Source organism: Salvelinus namaycush, chromosome 11 (assembly GCF_016432855.1).
Source record: "Salvelinus namaycush isolate Seneca chromosome 11, SaNama_1.0, whole genome shotgun sequence".
Taxonomy (NCBI): Eukaryota; Metazoa; Chordata; class Actinopteri; order Salmoniformes; family Salmonidae; genus Salvelinus; species Salvelinus namaycush.
This window is the reverse complement of record NC_052317.1, coordinates 10,477,262-10,505,155: the sequence shown is the minus strand read 5'-3', so window position 1 is coordinate 10,505,155 and position 27,894 is coordinate 10,477,262. Positions and strand designations below refer to the sequence as shown.

The following is a 27,894-nucleotide window of genomic DNA, read 5'->3' as shown; positions in this document are numbered from 1 at the left end:
CGAGACGCTATTCACTTTATTACACATTCTGGGCCATGGACGCAACCTTTAGCACTAGTAATATTTGTTTTTTAATAGCTAGCTAATAAAGCCAAGGATAGTTGGGGAAATAAGTAGTAGCCGGATTGGTAAGTATTCGCTTCTAAACTCGTTTCCGACAGGAGGATGTAGCTAGAGTGACAGGCTTGCTATGGAACCAGCTAACTCATAGCTGGTAAACCCGAGAACTGTCATGAGAGAGCTGTCATGTTACAATGTTTCCTGCCTAGCTAGGAAACGTTGCGGTATTATGTAGCTAGCTAGCTTGCGGTTTTGCTGTAACACGTACGTTCTATTAGATATACAATGTAACTAATCACGAGATTGTTGCCAACTTGTACTATAGCTAGCAACAGTAAACAGTTAGTTTTTGTGTGACCTCGGCCCTTGATGAGAACAAAGATAGCTTCTAACTAGGCTATGTCGTGCTGGTCATTAAATTATTTCCCCCTCCCTGTTTTCCTTTCCCCATTTTAGCTACCAAACCTATCTGATATTTAGAATGGTAGACATTTGAGTTCAAATCTTGAATCTCCTTTAACAAAGGGTTATGAACGGGAGAGGAAATTACAGTGACTCAGATTTTTGTAGTCATCACTCCATTTATATACAAATGAGTATACAAAAGAACACCTGCTCTTTCCATCACAGACAGTGTAGATGAAGGGGAAGAGACAGGTTCATGAAGGATTTTTAAGTCTTGAGACATGGATTTTGTATGTGTGCCATTCAGAGGGTGAATGGGCAAGAAAATATATAAGTGCCTTTGGACATGGTATGGTAGTAGTTGCCGGGTGCACCAGTTTGTGTCAAGTTCTGCAACGCTGCTGGGTTTTTCACTCAACAGTTTCCTGTGTATCAAGAATGGTCCACTGCCCAAAGGACATAAAGACAACTTGACACAACTGTGGGAAGCATTGGAGTCAATATGGGCCAGCATCCCTGTGGAATGCTTTCAACACCTTGTAGAGTCCAGGCCCTGCAGGTGTTCCTAATGTTTGGCATACTCAGTGTACATGGTCTATGCTCCAAATATGAGGCTCCAAGACAGGCGATGTGTGGATGACAACAGCTTGTCAGCTATCACTTCCTGCTTTCCAAATGCAAAAGTGATACTTCTTTGTACCTCTTCTGTAAGGTGCAGTTTAGGTCTACCCATTCCTAATCCAACTCCACAAGCCTGCCCATATTTTCCTTTCCCCTTGATTTTCCCTTGCGGATCTAGGACCAATTTGCATCTATACCCTAATTTACCCGATGGCTATTTTGAGCAATTGTCATATTGTTTACACCCCCATCAGCTCCTTCTGGACCTCGGTTTGTGTCATTGACACTGAGCATTCTATAGCAATTGGTGTTCAGATTCCCTTCACATCCAGTACTTGAATGTTTTCTCTTTTACATCATCTGAAAGGGAATGATAGATGAATAGCAAGTACTCTGAAATCCCATCAATACAACCCACTAGGAAAAGCCTTCAATTCAACATCTATTCCACGTTGGTTCAACGTAATTTCATTAAAATGACGTGGAAACAACGTTGATTCAATCAGTTTGTACCCAGTGGGAAATGGAGTCAAATGTCAAGGCCCATGTCAATTCTGATAGCCCCTATGCACACATTGGGGCCACACTTGCTAACATTTGTCTCAAAATGGGTCATGTGCAGTTTGCGAACAATTCGTTCTTTTTGAACCACTCTTTTTACTGACTCAAGAGTCATGGTGAGTTTTTCCTGAGTGACTCGTTCATTTTAGCGGTTCGTTTGAGCTGCTGGACGCAATGAATTCTATATCAGGATTAATAAGCGCTCCTCCGGTGACCCAAGATACGTGCTCCGACCAACCATTTTCATATGTAGGCCTATGCGCATAGGCAAAATAGATCATGCCGCAGGCATCATAGAGTAGAAAAATAAATGTTAAGAAGTGATAAATGATCGCATGGTGCAAGAATGAATGCAATTAATTGATTATCGAATACTATGATGGACACAGCTTTGTAGAACCAAAACATACACAGCGTCTGCTCAACAAACTTTACTCGAGAACGAATCGCTGGAGTGCTGAAATTCGTGAACGATGTTGCGCTTATCATTCTCACGGCAGTATAGCCGAGGAGCGCTCATCTTTGTTCTCTTATATCGAGGAGGAGTTGAGTATTGATAACTGGTTTCTGGCACAACATTGAGTCACAATCAGTCGATACTTGTAAAAAATTGAAATTCTGGAAAACATACCTGTGTGCTTGTCCCTGTAGAAATGCAGTCCTTCCGCGGGGTGCTGAAATTCATACTTTAAAAAAAAATATATATAATTTTACCCCCTTTTGGCGATGAGCCAAGTAAAGCTATTTTTGTTAACTTTCTGATTGACTTTGTTTTTACTTTCACTATACAGTATGTTAGCTAAAGTGTGATGTATTCCTGTAACATCCAACTATACGAGCAATGGAATGTGGGACATTCCTTATGCCGCTGCTACCTTCTACCACTCCCGAGATACCAAACCTTTACTGCATGCCGGATTGTCACATTGATTATGACACATGGCTTTAGAATGAGGGAGAGCTATTCTATAGGTAGGTGTTGCTCAATGTCTATAAGACTGATTTCCCCCTTTTAATTTGAATGTTTAACTTTAGGTTGCAGAGTCTGGTTGAGGCTGGTTGGCCGGTGAATGCACAGAGTGAAGAAAGTGAAACGTGGGAACAAAACAGAAGGTTACTGGAAAAGGTATGGTGTCCTTGTGTGTTCAAATGACCTGTGCGAATAGGAGTGCTAGATCAGTATTTTTTCCAAACCCTGGTCCTCCAGTACCCCCCCCCCCCCAACCGTACACATTCTATTGTTACCCTGGACAAGCACACCAGATTCATCTTGTCAACTAATCATCAAGCCCTCAATGAGTTGAATGAGGTGTTTGTCAAGGGCTACAACGAAACTGTTGGGGGTACTGGAGGACCAGGGTTGAGAAACGCTGTGCTAGGTAACCCATTGTGTAGGCCGATACATTTGTGAGTCTCTGTCTGTGTGCGTTTCCATACCAGATGCAAGTGCCATTTGTTCGTGAGCATGTAAATAACCAGTGGGTTGTCTCTGGGTTGTTTCTTCCCCCCCCCTCTCAGTTCTTTAGAAGTGAATATGACGGCGGTGGACGGGCTAACAGACAGCACAGAGGTGGTGGAGATGGAGGACATCCCGTCTCAGTTCTACGTGGAGAAGCACTCGTGGGATGGCCTGCGTGACATCATCCACAGCAGCAGGAAGTACTCGGGAATGATCGCCAACAAAGCGCCCCATGACTTCCAGTTTGTGCAGAAAAACGATGAGTCAGGCCCCCACTCCCATCGACTGTACTACCTCGGTGAGGCTTAAACCACCCGCCACTGAAGATCGTCACGCTATTGCTCAATCAGTGGTTCATTGAGTTACGCTTATGTTTTTACAATTAACTGCACCGTGTTGCAAGTTGTACCTTGGTCACCTAACTCGTTTTCAATTCCAATGCATCTCTCTACCAGGGATGTCTTACGGAAGTAGAGAGAACTCACTGCTCTACTCAGAAATCCCCAAGAAGATCCGGAAAGAGGCCCTCTTGGTGTTGTCGTGGAAACAGATGCTGGATCACTTCCAGGTGAATATCACTTATCTAATTTGTTCCACTGAAACCTAATGACATCCAAACTAGGGCTGAATATTATCCCAAAATCAACACTTTTTCCATCCAGAGAAAATGTAAAGCCCTCCCGTGCATCCCGGTATTTCCGTTCAAACCGGAAATGCTATAAAGCGTATAATACCACCCCCCAAAAAATCTGACATGATTATACCACTGTAAATTGGTAAATATACAGAGGAACACAGGTTTCTTGTGGTATTTGCTGCAATTGAATCAACTCAAAGTTCTCTGTCACCACACTAGGCTATTTCGTTGATGTAGCCTAGTTTTAATGTAGGCCTATGAAGCACTGTTTGCCAACTGGTAATGATGAGGTTATTACAGCCTACTGAAAATGACGTTTGTTTTAGCCTACCTACTTATTGTGGCATATCCGATTCTGCGCTAAATAAACAGATACGCAATAGCAGCAAAAAGCGGAGATTCAGCACCATGGATAGCGCCGCGGTTGATCAATTAAATGCGCAAATCTAACTAGTCAATCCCGTGCCGTATAGTCTGTGGCCCGTGCTCTCTTGCATGCGTCTCATTAGGAGGATTTCAAAAAGTCACTTGTTGGTAAGAATAAGCATTTGCTCCATTCCCTGCTTCTGTGTCAATGAGCCTACAAACGCTGCACTGTTCGTTAGTCTCGTCATTCACAATTTGACATTTCATATTGTCACCTATCAGACTATTGTCAATTTAATATTGGTTTTAGGGTACATCTATTATGTGGTCATTTCGGTATAGTTTAGGTGCAGTGAGGGCCGCAGTTTACATTTTAGAGCCTCTGCTAGTACCACACAGCTACATTTATCAAATTGTATTTGTCACCTGCGCCGAATAAAGCGGGTGTAGGCCTTAACGTGAAATACTTACAAGCCCTTAACCAACAATGCAGTTTAAGAAAAAGAGTTAAGAAAAATATTTACCAAATAAACTAAAGTAAAAAAGAACAACAATAAAAGAACAATAACGAGGCTATATACAGGGCCAATGTGCGGGGGTATGAGGTAGTTGAGGTATTATGTACATGTAGGTAGGGGTAAAGTGACTATGCATAGATAATAAACAGCGAGTAGCAGTCTTATGGCTTGGGGGTAGAAGGCATCCTACGGTCCCTGGGAGACAGGCGGTCTGCTATTTCGGACCGGAGAAAGTCTAAGGTCTCCTGTTGGGCGATGGCGCAGGCCGTTAGCTGACAGGCATAAGCAAAGAATTTCTACATCAGCGGGTGTAGTGGGCTTCTGGAAGAACAAAAAGTATATTATAAATCACAGCCACCGGAAAGGGGAACGGTTGTGGTCTTGCCTCAAAGTGCCTGTATTCTCCACCAGTTTTGAATGGATCGGCTTGTATGAAGCACCCTAACACAGGAGGGAGGCATAAAATGAACAGACGAGAGGCAGTGGTTGTGGTTCCTTTTTTTTGTATCGTTTACTAAACGGGTCTTCTTTCGCCCGACAAGATAACTCCAGTACAGGGAACTTCTAATGCTGAAACACCAGGGTAACAAAACAAATAAACATAAACTAAGCCGTTGACCAAAAGGCCGTGGCCAAAAAGAGAGAGAAAAACAACAATCGGCTACTCCTGTCTTAGACTATCGTCTAGACTATTAGACTATCGTCTACACATAACAGTTACAGGAGGAACACTTCTCTCTACCTAAAGCCTGCCTTGGTTAACAGAGAGACAAGGTGCCCAGTCACATAAGCTTTCTCTGAGGTAGGAAAAACCGACGTCCTCCCAGGTCCCCGTCTCTATTCCCAATCCTCTCCAACTCCTCTCCTGGCACACCTATATAGAGGAAGACACAAAGCAATTAGGGGGCCCAGCTGTGTAATAATTGGCTTTACACTGAGTACCTATCCCCTGAGAAGGGTGCTGTTGTGTCGTCTTCCTCCAGCTGGTGACTGAAGTATGTGTATATATATATATATATATATATATATATATAAATACTGCTCAAACACTTATACTGCTCGAACACTTAAACAACACAATGTAACTCCAAGTCAATCACACTTCTGTGAAATCAAACTGTCCACTTAGGAAGCAACACTGATTGACAATACATTTCACATGCTGTTGTGCAAATGGAATAGACAAAAGGTGGAAATTATAGGCAATTAGCAAGACACCCCCAATAAAGGAGTGGTTCTGCAGGTGGTGACCACAGACCACTTCTCAGTTCCTATGCTTCCTGGCTGATGTTTTGGTCACTTTTGAATGCTGGCGGTGCTTTCACTCTAGTGGTAGCATGAGACGGAGTCTACAACCCACACAAGTGGCTCAGGTAGTGCAGCTCATCCAGGATGGCACATCAATGCGAGCTGTGGCAAGAAGGTTTGCTGTGTCTGTCAGCGTAGTGTCCAGAGCATGGAGGCGCTACCAGGAGACAGGCCAGTACATCAGGAGACGTGGAGGAGGCCGTAGGAGGGCAACAACCCAGCAGCAGGACCGCTACCTCCGCCTTTGTGCAAGGAGGAGCACTGCCAGAGCCCTGCAAAATGACCTCCAGCAGGCCACAAATGTGCATGTGTCTGCTCAAACGGTCAGAAACAGACTCCATGAGGGTGGTATGAGGGCCCGACGTCCACAGGTGGGGGAACATGCTTCCACCACCGTGCTTCACCGTAGGGATGGTGCCAGGTTTCCTCCAGACATGACACTTTGCATTCGGGCTAAAGTGTTCAATCTTGGTTTCATCAGAAATGTTTTGGTACCCTTCCCCACATCTGTGCCTTGACACAATCCTGTCTCGGAGCTCTAGGGACAATTCCTTCGACCTCATGTCTTGGTTTATGCTCTGACATGCACTGTCAACTGTGGAACCTTATATAGACAGACAGGTGTGTGCCTTTCCAAATCATGACCAATCAATTGAATTTACCACAGGTGGACTCCAATCAAGTTGTAGAAACATCTCAAGGATGATCAATGGAAACAGGATGCACCTGAGCTCAATTTTGATTCTCATAGCAAAGGTTCTGAATACTTATATAAATAAGGTATTTTTTAAATATTTGTTTTTTATACATTCGCAAAAATGTCTAAAAACCTGTTTTCACTTCGTCATTATCTGGTATTGTGTGTAGATTGATGAGAAACATATTTAATACATTTTAGAATAAAGCCGGAACGTAACAAAATGTGGAAAAAGTCAAGGGGTCTGAATACTTTCTGAATGCACTGTGTGTATGTGTGTGTATATATAAAACATCCTGCTTATCTTAGTTTCCATAATTAACAAATACTATTTGTAATAATGTAGGCAGTTCATGATTGTTTCCTCTTACCAGGATTGCCATTACGAACATGACATTTTTGGCAAGCAATTATTATTTTAGCAAACAATTATTGTGATCCATCCTATATTGTCCCTAACATCTTTACTCACTAGCAACAGTTGTGGGATACATACATACACAAACACAAACACAAATGACTTTTCCCTCTTTCCAACACTTCCAGGCCACCCCGCACCAGGGGGCCTATTCCCGAGAGGAGGAGCTGCTTAGGGAGCGTAAGCGTCTGGGAGCGTTTGGGATTACCTCCTACGACTACCACGCCCAGACCGGCCTGTTCCTCTTCCAGGCCAGCAACAGCCTCTTCTATTGTCAGGACGGTGGCAACAATGGCTTCATTGTGAGTTTTACCCCCCCTTCATCATCAATCAAGTGTATTTATAAAGCCCTTTCTACATCAGCGGTTCTAAATTCCTCTGTTTCAATTTAGACCATCCACTGCTTTCATTTCTTCACAGTCACAACAGTAAGTTAGCAGCTTGCCATAGCCATCATAGCCATTTTCCTGTATGGTGAATAAAAAGTTGGCAACTCAAAAGGTTGTCAGATATGTTCTGGTACTTACAGTTGAAGTCAGAAATGTACATACACCTTAGCCAAATACATTTAAACTCAGTTTTTCACAATTCCTGACATTTAATCTGAGTAAAAATTCCCTGTCTTAGGTCAGTTAGGATCACCACTTCATTTTAAGAATGTTAAATGTCAGAATAATAGTAGAGAGAATTATTTATTTCAGCTTTTGTTTCTTTCATCACATTCCCAGTGTGTCAGAAGTTTACAAACACTCAATTAGTATTTGGTAGCATTGCCTTTAAATTGTTTAACTTGGGTCAAACGTTTTGGGTATTCTTCCACAAGCTTCCCACAATAAGTTGGGTGAATTTTGGCCCATTCCTCCTGACAGAGCTTGTGTAACTGAGTCAGGTTTGTAGGCCTCCTTGCTCGCACACGCTTTTTCAGTTCTTCCCACAAATTTTCAATTGGATTGAGGCCAGGGCTTTGGGATGGCCATTCCAATACCTTGACTTTGTTGTCCTTAAGCCATTTTGCCACAACTTTGGAAGTATGCTTGGGGTCATTGTCCATTTGGAAGACCCATTTGCGACCAAGCTTTAACTTCCTGACTGATGTCTTGAGATGTTGCTTCAATATATCCACATAATTTTCCTGCCTCATGATGCCATCTATTTTGTGAAGTACACCAGTCCCTCCTGCAGCAAATCACCCCCACAACATGATGCTGCCACCCCCGTGCTTCACGGTTGGGATGGTGTTCTTCGGCTTGCAAGCCTCCCCCTTTTTCCTCCAAACCTAACAATGGTCATTATGGCCAAACGGTTCCAATTTTGTTTCATCAGACCAGAGGATATTTCTCCAAAAAGTACGATCTTTGTCCCCATGTGCAGTTGCAAACCGTAGTCTGGCTTTTTTATGGCGGTTTTAGAGCAGTGGCTTCTTCCTTGCTGAGCAGCCTTTCTGGTTTTGTCGATATAGGACTCATTTTACTGTGGATATAGATATTTTTGTACCTGTTTCCTCCAGCATCTTCACAAGGTCCTTTGCTGTTGTTCTGTGATTGATTTTCACTTTTCGCACCAAAGTACGTTCATCTCTAGGAGACAGAACGCTTCTCCTTCCTGAGCGGTATGATGGCTGTGTGGTCCCATGGTGTTTATACTTGCGTGCTATTGTTTGTACAGATGAACGTGGTACCTTCAGGCATTTGGAAATTGCTCCCAAGGATGAACCAGACTTGTGGAGGTCTACAATTTTTTCTCTGAGGTCTTGGCTGATTTCTTTTGATTTTCCCATGAAGGCCTTGAAATGCATCCACAGATACACCTCCAATTGACTCAAATTAAGTCAATTAGCCTATCAGAAGCTTTTAAAGCCAAGACATCATTTTCTGGAATTTTCCAAGCTGTTTAAAGCCACAGTCAACTTAGTGTATGTAAACTTCTGACCTACTGGAATTGTGATACAGTGAATTATTAGTGAAATAATCTGTCTGTAAACAATTGTTGGAAAGTAGATGTCCTAACCGACTTGTCAAAACTATAGTTTGTTAACAAGAAATTTGTGGAGTGGTTGAAAAATGAGTTTTAATGACTCCAACCTAAGTGTATGTAAACTGCTGACTTCAACTATATATGAGCTGGCTAGACAAAGAAATCCATTATTAATTTGGTTATGTAGGTCCTAAGAAACATACAACTAATACAATATATTTTCAAAAAATAGAATAGTATATTTTGAGTTTAATTATATTACTGGTCTGTGCAAATGTATTATTTAATTTTGTTCATTCAAGAGACATACTTAGCTTACATTCCCATGCCCTGATCAATCAACACACATATTTTATTGTAAGAATTAATATAATGGAATATAACAGAATAAATCATATTTTTCCCACACAACTTGAGTGTCACTAACGTGTGGAACCGCTGTCATATAACAAATGTTTAAAACATTCTGACTTCTGTAAGGTGATTTCAGAAAGTTGCTTTTTTGATCCACTTTGCATGTGATCATATCGTTGTGCGCCTTCTCTTATTTCAAACGCCCCAATGTTTATTTTGTCTGTAGACAAAGATAGCGATTTGTTGTTTAAGTTAGGTTAATATGCACACATTTCTATCATTTATTAACTAATTATAAGGGCCTTTAAATATTTACCTGTCAAAGTCAATAAAAAATATGAAATGGCAGTGTGCATTCCCCCGGGCTAAATGCCAAAGCATTACCGCTCAAGGACAGAACGAATGAAGAATGCATTAAAATTATTTCTGTGAAGCTGTGATTTTAAATTTTATTTAAATTCTAATTTTTATTTAACTAGGCTAGGTTAAGAACAAATTCTTATTTTCAATGATGGCCTAGTGGGTTAACTACCTTGTTCAGGGGCAGAATGACAGTTTTTTTTTTTGTGTACCTTGTCAGTTCGGGGATTCGAACCTGCGACCTTTCAGTTACTAGTCCAACGCTCTAACCACTAAAGCGTTGGACTACCTGTCGCCCCAAACTTGACAAGGACAAGTTTAATGTTGGACAACAATATAATGTTAATGATTTAATGCGTGCGAAAGATGGTGAGTTGGGGGGACTTTTAAATACATTACAGAAATCCTGACTAGGTCGGTTGATGGAAATAAAAGTACAGGCTTTGTTGCCGGCAATACCTTTCAGATATAAAGAAAAGGTGGCAAAAAGTTGCCGGCTTGGTAAAGTTGGCAGAAAAACGTCTTGGTATGGAAGGTCTTTGCATAAGTATTCAAACCCCCTTGAGGATTCAAATTGATTGAATTGATTTGTCATTTTTTTGTAAACAATCTATCACAAAATACTCTGTCAAAGTGGAAGTAAAATTCAAACTTTAAGAAAACACATTTGGGATTGATTACACCTGGATTGTGCAATATTTGCCCATTTTTTATTATTTAAAAACTTCTTCAAGCTCTGTCAAGATGTTGGGGATCATGGCTCGACATCCATTTTCAAGTCTTGCCATAGATTTTCAAGCAGATTTAAGTCAAAACGGCAGGAACATTCACTGTCTTTCTTGGTAAGCAACTCCAGTGTAGATTTGGCCTTGTGTTGTAGGTTATTGTCCTGCTGAAAGGTGAATTCCTCTCCCAGTATATGGTGTAAAGCAGACTAAAACAGGTTTTCCTCTAGGATTTTGCCTGCGCTTAGCTCCATCTCGTTTATTTTATCCTGAAAAACTCCCCAGTATTTGCCAATATCAAGCATACCCATACCATGATGCAGCCACCACCATGCTTGAAATTAAGGAGACAGTTACTCAGTGATGTGTTGTGTTGGATTTTCCCCAAACATAAGGCTTTGCATTTAGGCCAAAAAGTGTATTCCTTTGCTGTGTTTTTGTTGCAGTATTACTTTAGTGGGTTGATGCATGTTTTTGGAATATTTTTATTCTGCATAATTGTATTCATCTTTTCACTCTCATTTAGGTAATTATTTTGGAGTCACTACAATGGTGTTGATCCATCCTCAGTTTTCTCCCATCACAGCTATTGAACTTGGTAGCTATTTTAAAGTCACCTGTGGCTTCATGGTAACATCCCTGAGTAGTTTCATTCTGGTCCTGCAGCTCAGTCCAGAAGGATGACTGTATCTTTGATGTTTCTGGGTGGTTTAATACATAATCCACAGCATAATTATTATCTTGACCATGCTTAAGGAGATATTCAATATCTGATTTGTTATTGTTACCCATCTACCAACCACTGTCCTTCTTTATGAAGGAAAGCTCCCTGGTCTTTGTTGTTTTTTGTAGTTCTTTGCTTGGTATTGAGTACTTGACTGTGGGACCTTACAGATAGATAGTTCTATGTATGGGGGACAGAGGAAGGTGTAGTCAACCCCTAATATTATTATTATGTGATTTATTATGCCAAATGTTACCCCTGAACTAATTTAGGCTTGCCTAAGCAAAGGTTAAGCAACAACTATATTTTAGTTATTCCTTTATTAAATATATCTTTCAAAAGAAATCTTCCACTTTGACATTAGAGTGTTTTGTGTAGATTGTCGGCAAAAAAAAAAGACAATTACATTTTCACCCCACTTTGTAACACAATGTAATGTGTAGAAATCCAAGGGGTCTGATTACTTTTACCAGGCACTGTAAGTGTGCCAGTATAACTGTTTTAAGTGTTTTCTAGAGCTTTACACTCACTTCTTCCCTTAGTTCTCTCAGGTTGTGGTTAGTTTATACATTCTAGAGAATACGTTGGCTATATGGGCTCGATTTGACACCATGCCTACCGTTATGTTGTTTTCTATACATGGCCTGCCTCGGTGTTCACACTTGTCAAAATATCTGTCGAAGACCGAATCTATCATAGCAAGCAGTCTTTGATTATTCCCTGTTGTGGTTCAATTATGACCATCCTGGGATTTGATATCTGCGTCATTAAGTGGAATTAAAAAATCCTGTAGTTGAGATAAGCGTTAGTGGATGAGATAATCATTAGTGTTACGAACTGCACAGCACCCAACGCCACTGCAATGAATGACTGTTGCTGTATATATGGTTGTCTTCAGGGTTGTATTCATTAGTGCACATTGTAGAACAACGAAAAAAAGGTTTTCAATGGAAAACGAAAACAAGCCGTTGTGTTGGACAAGTCTAGGTCTTCCTGTTTCAGTCTGTTTTGTGCCGTTTGGTGCCTAATGAATACGACCCTGTACACTGACAGTGTGTTTCCTGGTTAAAAAGCAGTCTGCCCCCATGAAGCCGGTGGAGATTAAGACACAGTGCTCAGGGACCCGCATGGACCCCAAGATCTCCCCAGGAGAGCCCAACTTCATTGCATTCATCAACAACAATGACCTGTGGCTGGCTAACATCAAGTCTGGGGAGGAGAGGAGACTCACCTTCTGTCACAAAGGTCAGGGGGGGGTCAGCAACTTTTGGACGTTTGTTGTACTGTAGTCGTATGGAATTGTAAACGTTTTCTATGCCATGCTGCTGACACTGAATAGATTTAATCAAATGAATGAATCCCCTCTCCCTGGGTCAGGTCTGGATAATGTGAAGGAGGACCCCAAGTCTGCGGGCGTGGCCACGTTTGTGATCCAGGAGGAGTTTGATCGCTTCACTGGCTACTGGTGGAGTCCATCTGCCGTAGAGGGTGAGTAGGGTCACCATCTATCACTCTTTCCATACGAGTAGAGCACTACTCACTTTCATGCGAGAGAAATTGGGCTCTTCTGTAATCAAGTAGTCTTGTCAGTCAGTCAATCAGTGATGCTTTGATGAACATTGTACAGGCTTCAACCTTCCCCAGACACTGTCATCATGAAGATGTCTGTCATATAAACACCAGCTGTATCTGTATGCATTTCCAGCCTGCTTTTCCCTTCTGTTAGACTCAGATGGGGGGAAAACCCTGCATCTGCTGTATGAAGAGGTGGATGAGACGGAGGTAGAGATCATTCATGTTCCCTCTCCAGCCCTGGAGGAGCGGAAGGCCGATGCCTACAGATACCCCCGCACAGGTGAGCCCCCCCGGCGCAGGTTGAGGCCTACTGATGTAGGATTGTACATTATGTGTATGTAGTAACACACATTAGTAATGACCTAATCAAATCATTTCAAGAGTAGAGCTCCTGAGTTTTCTTTTCTCTCGATCTATAATCTGAATGTTTCTATTTTTCTAGGCAGTAAAAATCCACAAACCACCCTCAAACTGTCAGAGATAAAGACTAACAACCAAGGCAAAGTAAGTTGCCTACTTTCAATTTCTCTCTCTTTCATTCTCTTATTTCTCTCTCTGCTCCCTGCATTGTGTTTATGAGCAGACTAATTACGTCTCTCCGTCCGTCTCTCCGTATGTCTCTCCGTCCGTCTGTCCCTGTCTGTCCCTGTCTGTCTCCAGATCATGAGCATCCAAGACAAGGAGCTGGTTCTCCCCTTCACCACTCTATTCCCCGGGGCGGAGTACATCGCCCGGGCAGGATGGACGAGTGACGGCAAATAGTGAGTGTTACGGCAAAATGTTTCCCCAGGGAACGCATTAGTCTTGACCTCTCTCTGTTTCTTTGTTGGCTTATATTGGTTAGAGATGGGGGATGTACAACTGATTCCCAACTGGAGGAAAGCTGCTATGGTTGTGTATGTGTTAGTTGATTAGTTTAATCAGTTGTGTTAGTGTTGAGCTCAAACACATGCCTGTACACCAGGGATCATCAACCAGATCCAGCCGCGGGACGATATCTTCTTGAGCGGATGGTCAGGGGGCCGGAACATAATTACAAATAATTTGTAGACTGCAAATTTGACCGCAAGAAGCCCAAACAGATATAATGTTTGAGTGCGTCAAGAAATGCAACACTGCTGGGTTTTTCACGCTCAACAGTTTCCTGGGGTGTATCAAGAATGGTCCACCACCCAAAGGACATCCAGTCAACTTGACAAAACTGTGGGAAGCATTGGAGCCAGCATACTTGTGGAGCACTTTCGACACCTTGTAGAGTCCATGCCCTGACGAACTGAGGTTGTTCTGAGGGCAAAAGGGGGTGGACCTCAATATTAGGAAGGTGTTCCTAATGGTTTTTTTTCTCTATTATGCATGGGAATACTTTGGAACAGATTTCTAAAATTGAAATAACTTGGATCTTATTTGCTGGTGTTTTTAAAGTCTTTTATGTCCAACAATAAAACATTTAATAAAAATAAATAAATATACACTATATTTGTACATGATGTATCATGAAAGAAATTTGGCGATTGAAAGACATTTCATGTGAATATGTCATTATTTTCTCTTCATCAATCAGCTGTGCTAATGGAGGTGTCTACTACCGTTACTATTATGCAGGATATGACCGCATTGTTCCAGTAGACATATACACTATATAAGCTAAAGTATGTGGACACCCCTTCAAATTAGTGGATTTGGCTAGTTCAGCCACACCCGTTGCTGACAGGTGTATAAAATTGAGCACACAGCCATGCAATCTCCATAGACAAACATTGGGAGTAGAATGGCCTTAATGAAGAGCTCAGTGGCTTTCAACGTGGCACCGTCATAGGGTGCCACCTTTCCAACAAGACAGTTCGTCAAATTTCTGCCCTGCTAGAGCTGCCCCGGTCAACGTCTAGGAGCAACAACGGCTCAGCCGTAAGTGGTAGGCCACACAAGCTCACAGAATGAGACCGCCAAGTGCTGAAGCGCGTAGAGCATAAAAATCATCAGTCCTCGGTTACAACACTCACTACCGAGTTTCAAACTGCTTCTGGAAGCAACGTCAGCACAAGAACTGTTCGTCTGGAGCTTCATGAAATGGGTTTCCATGGCCAAGCAGCTGCACGCAAGCCTAAGATCACCATGCATAATGCCAAGCGTTGGCAGGAGTGGTGTAAAGCTTGCCGCCATTGGACTCTGGAGCAGTGGAAACGCGTTCTCTGGAGTGATGACTGATGCTTCACCATCTGTCAGTCCGACGGATGAGAACTCTAGCTTCCCCAATAGTGTAAAGTTTGATGGAGGAGGAATAATGATCTGGGGCTGATTTTCATGGTTTGGACTAGGCCCCTTAGACTAGGCCCCCCCCCCTTAGGGGGAGGGGGGGGGGGGGGGGCTCCCGAATGGCGCAGTGGTCTAAGTGCTAGAGGCGTCACTACAGACCCGGGTTCGATCCCGGAGGACGCATGGCTCAAATTTGCATTTGCCTGGTGTACTGTATAGGATCCAGTCAGTGAAGTAAAGTGTCTCTCTGTCTCCCTCTTCAGTGGTTGGGCCGTGCTGCTGGACCGCAGTCAGAAGAGGCTCCAGCTGGTCCTGCTTCCCCCGGCCCTCTTCATCCCCATCACAGACGACCCGGCCCAGAGACAGGAGAGCCTGGAGGCCGTGCCCGAGGATGTCCACCCTTACATTGTCTACGAGGAGACCACCGACATCTGGATCAATGTGAGAGAGAGTTTCTGGGGATGGCACTTCTTAAGAGGCTGGGCACATCTCAGTCATTGTTTTGAGCATGAACAGGGAAAATAAACATTTTGTTAAGATGGAACATGAATAAGGTTTGGTAATGGAGGGGCCCCTCAATTTAACCCGTTTGTACTATATGAGAGAATTGTAGCTACCAGATTATGAGGTTAGTATTATGTGTACAATGAATCATAAGACTCTAGATTTGGTTATCTGTGCTCTTTCAAAAATAAAGGTTTGATGCTTGTTGGGAACTACTCTTGGAACATTTGCCTATTGAGTTTGATTATTGAATTGACAGTTGGCAGGTAGCCTAGTGGTTAAAAGCCTTGGGCCAGTAACCGAAAGGTCGATGGTTCGAATCCTGAGCAGACTTGGTGAAAAATCTGTCAGTGTGCCCTTGAGCAAAGCACTTAACTCTAATTGCTCCTGTAAGTCGCTCTGGATAAGAGTGTCTGTTAAAATGACTTAAACATTACATGTAAAACAGTCACTATATATTGAGAGTGTATATTGACAAATCATTAGGAACACCCCCTTTTGCCCTCAGAACAGTCTCAATTCGTCATGGCATGGACTCTACAAGGTGTCGAAAGCGTTCCACAGGGATGCTGGCCCATGTTGACTCCAATGCTTCCCACAGTTGTGTCAAGTTGGCTGGATGTCCTTCAGGTGGTGGACCATTTTTCATAAACACAGGAAACTGTTGAGCGTGAAAAACCCAGCAGCGTTGCAGTTCTCGACACACTCAAACCGGTGCGCCTGGTAGCTACTACCATACCACGTTCAAAGGCACTTAAATCTTTTGTCTTGCCCATTCACCCTCTGAATGTCACACAAACACAATCCATTTCTCAATTGTCTCGAGGCTTAAAAATCCTTCTTTAACCTTTAACCTCCTCCCCTTCATCTACACTGATTGAAGTGGATTTAACAAGTGACATCAATAAGGGATCATAGCTTTCACCTGGATTCACCTGGTCAGTCTGTGTCATGGAATGAGTGGGTGTTCTTAATGTTTTGTCCACTCAGTGTATATTTGCATGGAAGAATTGGGCCACGACAAACGAATAACAACCATGATTTTCTGTTGCCTCCAGGTTCATGATATTTTCTATCCGTTCGTTCAAACGTCAGAGGACGACTTCTCTTTCATATGGGTGAATGAATCCAAAACGGGCTTCAGCCATCTGTACAAAATCACATCAACTTTGCGACCAGGCTGCTTCCAATGGTCAGGAAACTACACACATACAGAGGGTGAGTCATTAGAATGAAGAACCTTTAACAACGTCAAATTGCCTTGAGTCTCAGATCCGTTTGTGCCGTCTTGCCAATGTCATTGCTGTCATCGTCATGTCACAGCACAAACAGATCCAGGACTCGGGCTTTGTCCTTCCTTCCTCGGGCTAATCCCTGATCTGTATGTGTCGCGGTTTAAGTGAATGGCGAGATCTTGAAGGCAATAGGATGTAACCTCGAAATATCTGCGGTCGCCACCCGGGCGTCAGATTGCCGCACTGTCAGTCAAGTAATGCTAGTGAAAGATCTCAAATCTCGATGGTCTCTTCCTCCTCTGCAGGAGACTTTAAATGTGCAATCAAGGAGGAGGTGACTCTGACCAGTGGAGAGTGGGAGGTGTTGGCCAGGCATGGCTCCAAGGTAGTAACTTCACTTCATCAGATTAAAGCCCTTCCTGTCGCTGTGTTTTTATAATCTGATGTGTTGGATATGTTTATAATGGATTTGTGTGTGTGTGTGTGTGTGTGCCCACGCTATTGTACGGTTATAATGCACTTTCTGCCGTCAAAATAAATCTCTGGACCCCGTTCTCTCTGTCTCTGTCTCTGTCTCTGTCTCTGTCTCTGTCTCTGTCTCTGTCTCTGTCTCTCGTCTCTCTCTCGTTTCACTCTGTCCCTCTAGATCTGGGTGAATGAAGCCTCTAAGCTGGTGTACTTCCAGGGCACTAGAGACACTCCCCTGGAGCACCACCTCTATGTGGTCAGCTATCAGTCCCCGGGCGACGTGGTCAGACTCACCAAGCCTGGCTTCTCCCACAGCTGCTCCATAAGTAAGGTACGGACGCGACAAATATGATTTAGCTAACGTTAGCATTACCCTTAGCCCTATCCCTTATAATGCAGGGTAGGGAGTATACGTTTACTCTTTGGGAGTGACCTAACAGTAGTAGGCTAGCTCAGCATTTGATTTTTGTAACGCTTATGGGCTGCCTGGCATGCAGTGCTATTTGGAAACGTTTGTGTGCCAAGCCCCCCTCTGGCACCCCTGTAATTACAACTCTTACCGCAAAATGCATTCTTGAAACCGGGCTACAGGTTTTGGTGGACTAGAGCCCTCTGTCGCCTGTCATTGCATTCACTAGCCACCTTGCCAAGCAACACCGCTGCAGTAGGTAGTACCGACAAACACTGTACCAACCCTGACCTCTGGCACACTGCACTTAATCAACCTCTACCCACGCTTCATCAGATCATACCACACAGGAACCTTAGGGAGGGACAGCTGATCCTTTCCCTATGAGAAGCCTGGTTACATCAGGGAGCGTTGTGGAACTGCCCATGTCATACGGTGTAACCATCTGGTCTTTCTGTGTCTGTGTGTGTGTCTGTGTGTGTCATAGAGAGACATAGAGAGGATATTGATGGATGTTGCTATAATGTAAGGGATTTGCCCTGGCCGTGAACAGATTGGGCCGAGTAGACAATGCTGTGTAGTGGGGTTGTGGCCTGTCGTGTGGGCATCTGGACCCATGTTGAAATACACAGGGAGTTGGTTCTGAAGCTGCTGGTCTCAGATCAGTTGTGTGATTTGTTTCAGGTGTGCCTCTAACTTTATAAGATAAGCAGCAAAGCTGGCTTGAAATCAGGGCCCAGTGACGTTCTGTCTCCGATGTGAAGATTCATTCACTGCTACTCATCTCTTTTGTCTCCTTCTCTCACTCCTTCTGTCTTTCACTGTATCCCCCCTCTCCGCATGCTCTGTCGCTATTCTTAACTCTCTCTCCCATCCCGCTTTCACTCTTCTCTCGGCAGAACTTTGACATGTTTGTCAGCCACTACAGTAACGTAAGCACTCCCCCCTGCGTCCATGTCTACAAGCTGACCGCCTCAGAGGGAGACCCTCTCCACATGGTGCCTGAGTTCTGGGCCAGCATGATGGAAGCCCCAGGTAAGGGTGACCGGATGAGAGGGGTTTAGGCCTCGTTCCAATACTTTTTAATCAACATCCTTCCTTTCTGAGTTCTGGGCCAGCATGATGGAAGCCCCAGGTTAGGAAGAGAGGGGTTAGGCCCCATTCCAATACCTCATCATGCATTTATGTTACAGTGCATTCGGGAAGTATTCAGACCTCTTTACTTTTTCCACGTTATGTTACAGCCCTATTCTAAAATGGATTAAATCATTTCCCCCCCTTCATCAATCTACACCCTACCCCATAATGACAAAGAAAAAACAGGTTTAAAAATTTGTTTGCAAATGTATAAAATAAAAAACAGATTTTTTTTTCCCATTTTTTTTTTCACATTTACATAAGTATTCAGATCCTTTACTCAGTACTTTGTTGAAGCACCTTTTGCAGCGATTACAGCCTCGAGTCTTCTTGTGTTTAACGCTACAAGCTTGGCACACCTGTATTTAGGGAGTTGATCTCATTCTCCTCTGCAGATCTTCTCAAGCTCTGTCAGGTTGAATGGGGAGCATTGCTGCACAGCTATTTTCAGGTCTCTCCAGAGATGTTCGATCGGGTTCAAGTCTGGGCTCTGGCTGGGCCACTCAAGGACTTTGAGACTTGTCCCAAAGCCGCTCCTGCGTTGTCTTGGCTGTGTGCTTAGGGTCGTTGTCCTGTTGGAGGTGATCCTTCGCCCCAGTCTGAGGTCCTGAGCGCTCTGGGGCAGGTTTTCAGCAAGGATCTCTCTGTACTTTGCTCTGTTCATCTTTACCTCGACCCTGACTGGTCTCCCAGTCCCAGTCCCTGCCACTGAAAAACATCCCCACAGCATGATGCTGCCACCACCATGCTTCACCGTAGGGATGGTGCCAGGTTTCTTCCAGACGTGACGCTTGGCATTCAGGCCAAAGAGTTCAATCTTGGTTTCATCAGACCAGAGAATCTTGTTTCTCATGGTCAGAGTCCTTTAAGTGCCTTTTGGCAAACTCCAAGCGGGCTGTCATGTGCCTTTTACTGAGGAGTGGCTTCCGTCTAGCCACTCTATCATAAAGGCCTGATTGGTGGAGTGCTGCAGAGATGGTTGCCCTTCTGGAAGGTTATCCAATCTCCACAGAGGAGCTCTGTCAGATTGCTCAGTTTAGACAGGCGGCCAGCTCTAGGAAGAATCTTGGTGGTTCCTAACTTCTTCCATTTAAGAATGATGGAGACCACTGTGTTTTGGTGGACCTTCAATGCTGCAGAATATTTTTGGTACCCTTCCCCAGATCTGTGCCTTGACACAATCCTGTCTCGGAGCTCTACGGACAATTCCTTTGACCTCATGGCTTGGTTTTTGCTCTGACATGCACTGTCAACTGTGGGACCTTATGTAGACAGGTGTGTGCCATTCCAAATCATGTCCATTCAATTGAATTTACCACAGGTGGACTTCAATCAAGTTGTAGAAACATCTCAAAGATGATCAATGGAAACAGGATGCACCTGAGCTCAATTTTGATGTCTCATAGCAAAGGGTCTGAATACTTATGTCAATAAAGTACACTGCTCAAAAAAATAAAGGGAACACTTAAACAACACAATGTAACTCCAAGTCAATCACACTTCTGTGAAATCAAACTGTCCACTTAGGAAGCAACACTGATTGACAATAAATTTCACATGCTGTTGTGCAAATGGAATAGACAAAAGGTGGAAATTATAGGCAATTAGCAAGACACCCCCAATAAAGGAGTGATTCTGCAGGTGGTGACCACAGACCCCTTCTCAGTTCCTATGCTTCCTGGCTGATGTTTTGGTCACTTTTGAATGCTGGCGGTGCTCTCACTCTAGTGGTAGCATGAGACGGAGTCTACAACCCACACAAGTGGCTCAGGTAGTGCAGCTCATCCAGGATGGCACATCAATGCGAGCTGTGGCAAGAAGGTTTGCTGTGTCTGTCAGCGTAGTGTCCAGAGCATGGAGGCGCTACCAGGAGACTGGCCAGTACATCAGGAGACATGGAGGAGGCCGTAGGAGGGCAACAACCCAGCAGCAGGACCGCTACCTCCGCCTTTGTGCAAGGAGGAGCACTGCCAGAGCCCTGCAAAATGACCTCCAGCAGGCCACAAATGTGCATGTGTCAGCATATGGTCTCACAAGGGCTCTGAGGATCTCATCTCGGTACCTAATGACAGTCAGGCTACCTCTGGCGAGCACATGGAGGGCTGTGCGGCCCCACAAAGAAATGCCACCCCACACCATGACTGACCCACCGCCAAACCGGTCATGCTGGAGGATGTTGCAGGCAGCAGAACGTTCTCCACGGCGTCTCCAGACTCTGTCACGTCTGTCACATGTGCTCTTGTGCTCAGTGTGAACCTGCTTTCATCTGTGAAGAGCACAGGGCGCCAGTGGCGAATTTGCCAATCTTGGTGTTCTCTGGCAAATGCCAAACGTCCTGCACGGTGTTGGGCTGTAAGCTCAACCCCCACCTGTGGACGTCGGGCCCTCATACCACCCTCATGGAGTCTGTTTCTGACCGTTTGAGCAGACATATGCACATTTGTGGCCTGCTGGAGGTCATTTTGCAGGACTCTGGCAGTGCTCCTCCTTGCACAAAAGCGGAGGTAGCGGTCCTGCTGCTGGGTTGTTGCCCTCCTACGGCCTCCTCCATGTCTCCTAATGTACTGGCCTGTCTCCTGGTAGCGCCTCCATGCTCTGGACACTACGCTGACAGACACAGCAAACCTTCTTGCCACAGCTCGCATTGATGTGCCATCCTGGATGAGCTGCACTACCTGAGCCACTTGTGTGGGTTGTAGACTCCGTCTCATGCTACCACTAGAGTGAGAGCACCGCCAGCATTCAAAAGTGGCCAAAACATCAGCCATGAAGCATAGGAACTGAGAAGTGGTCTGTGGTCACCACCTGCAAAATCACTCCTTTATTGGGGGTGTCTTGCTAATTGCCTATAATTTCCACCTTTTGTCTATTCCATTTGCACAACAGCATGTGAAATTTATTGTCAATCAGTGTTGCTTCCTAAGTGGACAGTTTGATTTCACAGAAGTGTGATTGACTTGGAGTTACATTGTGTTGTTTAAGTGTTCCCTTTATTTTTTTGAGCAGTGTATTTCCGTTTTTATTTTCAATACATTTGCAAAAATGTCTGAACCTGTTTTCACCTTGTCATTATGAGGTATTGTGTAGATTGATGAGGAACAAATATGGCTGTAATGTAACAAAATGTGAAAAAAGTCAAGGGGTCTGAATCAGAATGCACTGTATATTCTTCAAGAATCAATGGGTATATGTCATTCCTTTAAAAGTCCAAAAATGTATGTAGCAATCGCAGACTACCCCTTTTAAAGACTTATCGTTCCTTGAGGCAATCACTGATCTTACTGGATAGGGGTAAAATCTGCCAAGGGATTCTGAGTTGCTCCTATCCAGTTGTGTTAGATCTGTGATTACTTCAATGAAGTGCTTTTTTTTTTTAGTATGCTTTGAATTTAGACTGCCCTTTTACTTAGTCACTTCTGAGTGGCCCAACCCATATGACTCACTAATAGTCCACTATTTCATTGCTTTAAAGCAACATATCTTACTACGTCATTACAATGAGGTCATGGGTGTTTCATAGTGACCTTTGCACCATAGGTAAACCAAGCTAAATCCAGATCTTATTAAATAATCCCATTGGTCTATTTTGGAGTAATACTTTGTGCGTAGTACATGTTGCATAATTAAGAGGAAATGTGAAGGTCAGCTATCTTTGTATTTTAGGAACAAAACAATCAATATATAAATATTTAGAGTAGAGTTGAGGCCGAGCGGTGATTATTTCAAGGCAGTGGCATCACCAGGAATCTTTCACTAGGGTAGCTAAGGGGTAGTAGCTTGGTCATTGTGTCAGGGGAGTGGTGATGCCATAAGTCCACAGATTTATTAAAGCTACAATCTGAGATCTGTTTGATGTTCAATTCAGTTATTTATATATATATTCATGAATTTAAGAGTGGATACATTTCCCCATCTCTGTTACATAACTCTCTTTCTCTTTTAGTATATACTAAAACAAGTAGCAGGGCTGGCGTTTTGAGGCAAAACTAATCCCAGATTGTAGTTTTTAAGCTAGGTGGGCAATTTTATGTCAGTCAATTATTGATGTCATCAGTACTTATTTCGCTGTGTGTATTTCAGGTTGCCCAGGAGACTACAAATCTCCGGAGATCTTTGACTTCCCAGGAAAGTCGGGCTTCCAGCTCTATGGAATGGTGTACAAGCCTCACAACCTCCAGCCTGGCAAGAAGCATCCCACAGTCCTCTTTGTCTATGGCGGCCCGCAGGTTTGTGGCTTCTCTCAGACATACCATTTTTCTTGTATGTCTGATTCCTTATAGAAATCCAGTCAGATCTGTGTGAGCACCGACGAGGTAGGAACTAGGGAAGGAGCCAGGGACTAAAATGGAACTGGTCCTTTATGACCTGCTTGTAACTAGCAATAATAGTGAATGCTTTCCTGTTTAACCCAGGAAATAGCCATTCCAAGCTCTGTCACCTTGCTTTTCACATACAGTAGCAAGATGTGTACAGGGCTTCTCGATAGGGCTGACCCAAACCTCACTGCGCTTGCTAAGATATATTTTCTTTTCGAGTGATCTTTTCCAGCATGGTTCCAGCATCTACGATGGATGCGGAATCAGGCCGGCCTTAGTGCGGCTCGGCTCTGCTAGGTTTGTCTCAGTGGCGTGAAAATGGTATCTGTTTGTATCCACAGGTCCAATTGGTGAATAACTCCTTCAAGGGGATGAAATACCTGCGTCTCAACACCCTGGCCTCCCTGGGATACGCTGTGGTGGTCATCGACGGGAGGGGCTCCTGTCAGAGGGGCCTGGAGTTTGAAGGGGCTCTGAAAAACAAAATGGTAGGATTGGTTTTCGAAAGCAACTATTTCCCTTCCAACCCATATCTTGCTTTTTGTTTATAAATGGTTTTAATACAAATGGTTCCGTCTTTTTGTAGTTAAGCGTGAAGGCGCCTGTGTTCAACTTTAGACACAGCAATGGCAAATTTGCACCTTGCCAACCAAGGCTGTTCCGGCTGTGCATGTTCATTAAAGCACATACCTTGTGCTGGCTTACTTTATTTATTAATAATACTTCATACTATTTATTCATTGGGCAGCGCCGGTGTGATTATTTGGGATGTGCACTTCATATCTCTCACACATCTTTCATCCAGACTATGAATCGTTTTTTGGGAATTTTAGAACCATGTTCATTCTACCCAAGTCATCTGGGCATGTGGATGTATCGGTGTGACTAACGCCCTTCTCTCTCTGTCTCTCCGTCTCTCTCTTTCTCTCTCTGTATCTCTCTGTATCTCTCTCTCTGTATCTCTGTGTGTGTTACCAGGGCCAGGTGGAGATCGAGGACCAGGTGGAGGGGCTGCAGTACGTGTCGGAGAGGTTCAACTTTGTGGACCTGAGTCGCGTGGCCATCCACGGCTGGTCCTACGGCGGCTTCCTCTCCCTCATGGGCCTCATCCAGAGGCCCAACATCTTCAAGGTGAGACGCGCCACAGTAAAAGGCACCACTCCTGAGACAACAGAATACTAGAATCTCTAGATCTCGACTGGGCCGAGGTTCATTCCACAGAGTTGCATTACCTTCCCTCTACTATTTCCTTCTCCTTAAAATCCGAGTGGGCTGGATTGATTATGGATAGATTGAACCATAGATGGGATAGGTTTGATTTAAGTGTGGTATTCTGGATAGATGTAGTTTTCCCGTTTGTCCTCATGGTGTCGCTGTGGGTTACACGTCATTCCACACTGCAGTTCTCACAGTAGTCTTAGCTCACGGTGCCTGTCCTTAGTGGTACTGCTCTACACATCACGGTGGCGAAGATCAACAAGAGTATATCTCTCTCACCACCACTTCAGGGGTAATAGGGGGCCTCTTCAGGCTCTTGTCAATATGTACATTACTGCTTGACAGAAATCGGGCTTCATTGAACCATGAAACGGCAATGAAGAGAAGTTTAGACATGCGACTACTCACAGGCATCCCATCTTCTCAAACGCTGCTCGACCTGTCGTGTTGCGTTAACCGCTAATGCTGGAAATTAGCGCAAACTGAAGTGTGACATTTTGTTGTTTCAATGTGTCAATGTCTTAATTGTGTCTTTCCCAATGGAGGCTGTGGAGGGAGAAATAGCAGGACAGGCTATTCTAAAAAAAAAACTAAAAAACAATCCCCTTCATCAATCTACACACTACCCTTTTAATGACAAAGAAAACCCTTGACTTTTTCCACATGTTGTTACGTTACAGCCCCATTCTAAAATGGATGAAATAATATTTTCCCCTTCATCAATCTACACAATACCCCATAACGACACATAAAAAAACGGGTTTTAAAATTTGTTTGCAAATGTGTAAAAGGAAAGAAACTGAAATATGACATTTACATAAGTATTCAGACCCTTTACTCTGTACTTTGTTGGAGCACCTTTGGCAGCGATTACAGCCTCAAGTCTTCTTGGGTATGACACTACAAGCTTGACACCTGTATTAGGGGAGTTTTTGTGATGACCCTACTGAAAATAAATAAACAAGTAAAATAAATTAGAAAAAAATGGCAATGTTGTTGTTCCTTTCAGGTGGCCATAGCGGGTGCCCCGGTGACCGTGTGGATGGCGTACGACACGGGCTACACGGAGCGCTACATGGATACTCCTGAGAACAATCCGCAGGGCTACGAGGAGGGCTCCGTGGCTCTGCACGTGGACAAGCTGCCGAGCGAGTCAGTCCCGGTTTACTGCACTCTACAATTGAACGAATCTAAGAAATAAGAATAGCCTACTTATCTATCTATATATATATACTGTAGATAACACTTTTGTAGTCTGGGTATAATGGTAGGCCCTCGGTCAGATGTTGGTATTGTAACATTTATCGCACAATTCTGTTTTACTTTCCATTTTGTTAATCATTGTTGGTTAAAAACGGGCATGGGTTTTGAGCAAAAAATGTCTTGGCTCAAATTTCAAGGACAGATGGGATGTTATTGAGTTTCACCATAGACATTTCTACAGGGGCGCAACTTTGGTTTTAGAAGTGGGGGACTCATTAATTTTTTTATCCGGTCGGATAAACACTCCAAACAGCCTCTCCGACTGCTCGGAGGCGTCCGCATGGTCCTAAAGCAAACCATTGCCTCATTGTTTTTTAAAATCACATTCCAATGATAAAACTGCCGGGGACAAAAATGCAATTTCAGAATGTGGTGGGGGGGACATGTCCCCCTCGTCCCCAGTGAAAGTTGCACACCCTGTACATCTGTATACATTTTTAAAACCCAGGATATACTTACTATTGTATAGTATAATTTTTTTTTTTAAAGGGGGCAACATGATAATTTAACCTTTTTTTATGTCCATTTCCATCCCTTTTGAAACCCTCTCCTTGTCCTCCCAGGCCAAACCGCTTGCTGATTTTACACGGATTCCTCGACGAGAATGTGCACTTTTTCCACACCAACTTCCTGGTGTCACAAATAATCCGTGCTGGGAAGCCATATCAGCTACAGGCTAGTATTTAACTTTTTCTACAATTTATTGATGCGTTTTTTCACATTTCTAGAATCAGCGTTTAAAGGCAGGTTATGGATAACGTATAGTCACTGTGGGCCATAGGCATAGCAGCTTCTGCTGGATATAATCTTAATCACTTGGGTTGACGTAATGACAGTGCAATAACACAGTGCAGCTGTCAAATTAGACAGCTTTGCTTAAAACAGTGTAGGGCCTCGATGTTGGAATGCAACAGTTGGGTAACTACTGTACACTCTGCATCAACTATCTCTACGCTACCCATATTATTTCCTCCCTAACATTGTTGCACAATTAGAGAAAATACTGCTACAGTCTCTTCCATGTGCTGTCAAAGTGGGGCCCAGAAGCATATACTGGTATGCGCCTATATAGCATGAAGCCAACGTCTTAATTTATGACTAAACTGTCACTTAAAAATGAAAGCCAGCAGACCAGAAAGTTGGGCCTCTTTATTACTATACAGCTTCTTGGTATGAATGGGTTTCAGGGAATATTGCGTTTTCAGAACATTGCAGATTGTATGTAGCTGGAGTCACATGTGCTGTACAGTATGTACTGAAGCAGTATGTACTGAAGCAGGAATTGGTGGTTGATTTTCCTCTGTTTTGCAGGTCTACCCCAACGAGCGACACAGTATTCGCTGCCCAGAGTCAGGAGAACACTATGAGATCATGCTGCTGCACTTTCTACAACAATACCTCTGAAACCGGGGTGAACGTCCCCCCCCCCGATAACCCCTCAACCTTGGCATAGAGACCTCGCACTCTGCAGCCACACCCATCCACCCCACATTTACCGTGAACTGGAGATCTCACTCAATTATACCTCCGCCTCTTTCCCTCTCTCTTTCTCTGTTGCTTGCTCTCTCCCTCTCTATTTCTCTGTTGCTTTCTCTCTCTCTCTCTCTCTCTCTCTCTCTCTCTCTCTCTCTCTCTCTCTCTCTCTCTCTCTCCCATTCTTCCTTTCTCTCGCCCCTACATTAGGGTGGGGGGTGTGGTTAGGTTACCTAAGGTGATCCAAGGCAGTGTTATCAAGTTTCACCGTGGAATGAAAGGAGGACAACATTATCTGGAGGCTGGGCCGCAATCACTCTCCCTTGTTTTCCTCTTCTCTGGAACCATGATTGTTTTGCCAAATGTTTTTCTTTTTCCTACATTTTATTCACTCAAATCCGTAGTAGGAGTGGGGTTCCTCAAACATGAAATGGAATCTATACAGACAGACAGAATATAGCTATAATACTTACTGTGAGTTTAAGCCTTGGAGGTGGTGTGTAATGGCTAGAGGAAGAAACCCTGCCTCTACTTGCATTCATTAACTATTTTAAGTGTGTATTGTTCAAATAAAATATTTGTATGGATTCTTATTTTATAATGAGTGTCAAACGAAGTCACTCATTGATATAGTCATTTTTGCACCCTTTCTCTAATCTCGCCTCGTTGCTCAAGGTGTCGGCTTGCCTTCTGAAGATACAATATTTGCCAAAGTACTTCTGACTTCTGATCATGCTGTTATTTTCTTTTTTTACTGCAATAACGATGCAAGTGTGAGCAGCCGAGTCTTAAACAGCTTTTTACCACCTGAATAAAATTTATACATGACGATGAATAAATGTATAATGAAATCTCC

The 27,894-nt window shown here is 43.6% G+C and overlaps 1 protein-coding gene across 4 annotated transcripts; it reads left to right on the top strand.

Annotated features, from left to right (window-relative positions):
- Positions 1-27,894, top strand: LOC120055795 (dipeptidyl peptidase 9-like). 4 transcript variants are annotated; one of them, XM_039003766.1, is made up of 21 exons: positions 1-128; positions 2,683-2,773; positions 3,166-3,404; positions 3,562-3,674; positions 7,179-7,352; positions 12,264-12,432; positions 12,565-12,675; positions 12,914-13,042; positions 13,205-13,266; positions 13,423-13,523; positions 15,279-15,456; positions 16,578-16,737; positions 17,060-17,139; positions 17,401-17,553; positions 18,531-18,666; positions 22,849-22,994; positions 23,426-23,572; positions 24,063-24,215; positions 25,312-25,454; positions 26,129-26,240; positions 26,877-27,894. In XM_039003766.1, the coding sequence occupies exons 2-21, from the start codon at positions 2,718-2,720 to the stop codon at positions 26,967-26,969; spliced, it is 2,655 nt and encodes an 884-aa protein (XP_038859694.1). In that variant the 5' UTR covers positions 1-128; positions 2,683-2,717; the 3' UTR covers positions 26,970-27,894. The 4 variants fall into 4 exon arrangements, with proteins under 4 accessions (XP_038859694.1, XP_038859692.1, XP_038859693.1 ...); XM_039003764.1 differs by having other exon boundaries at positions 12,893-13,042; XM_039003765.1 differs by having other exon boundaries at positions 12,261-12,432.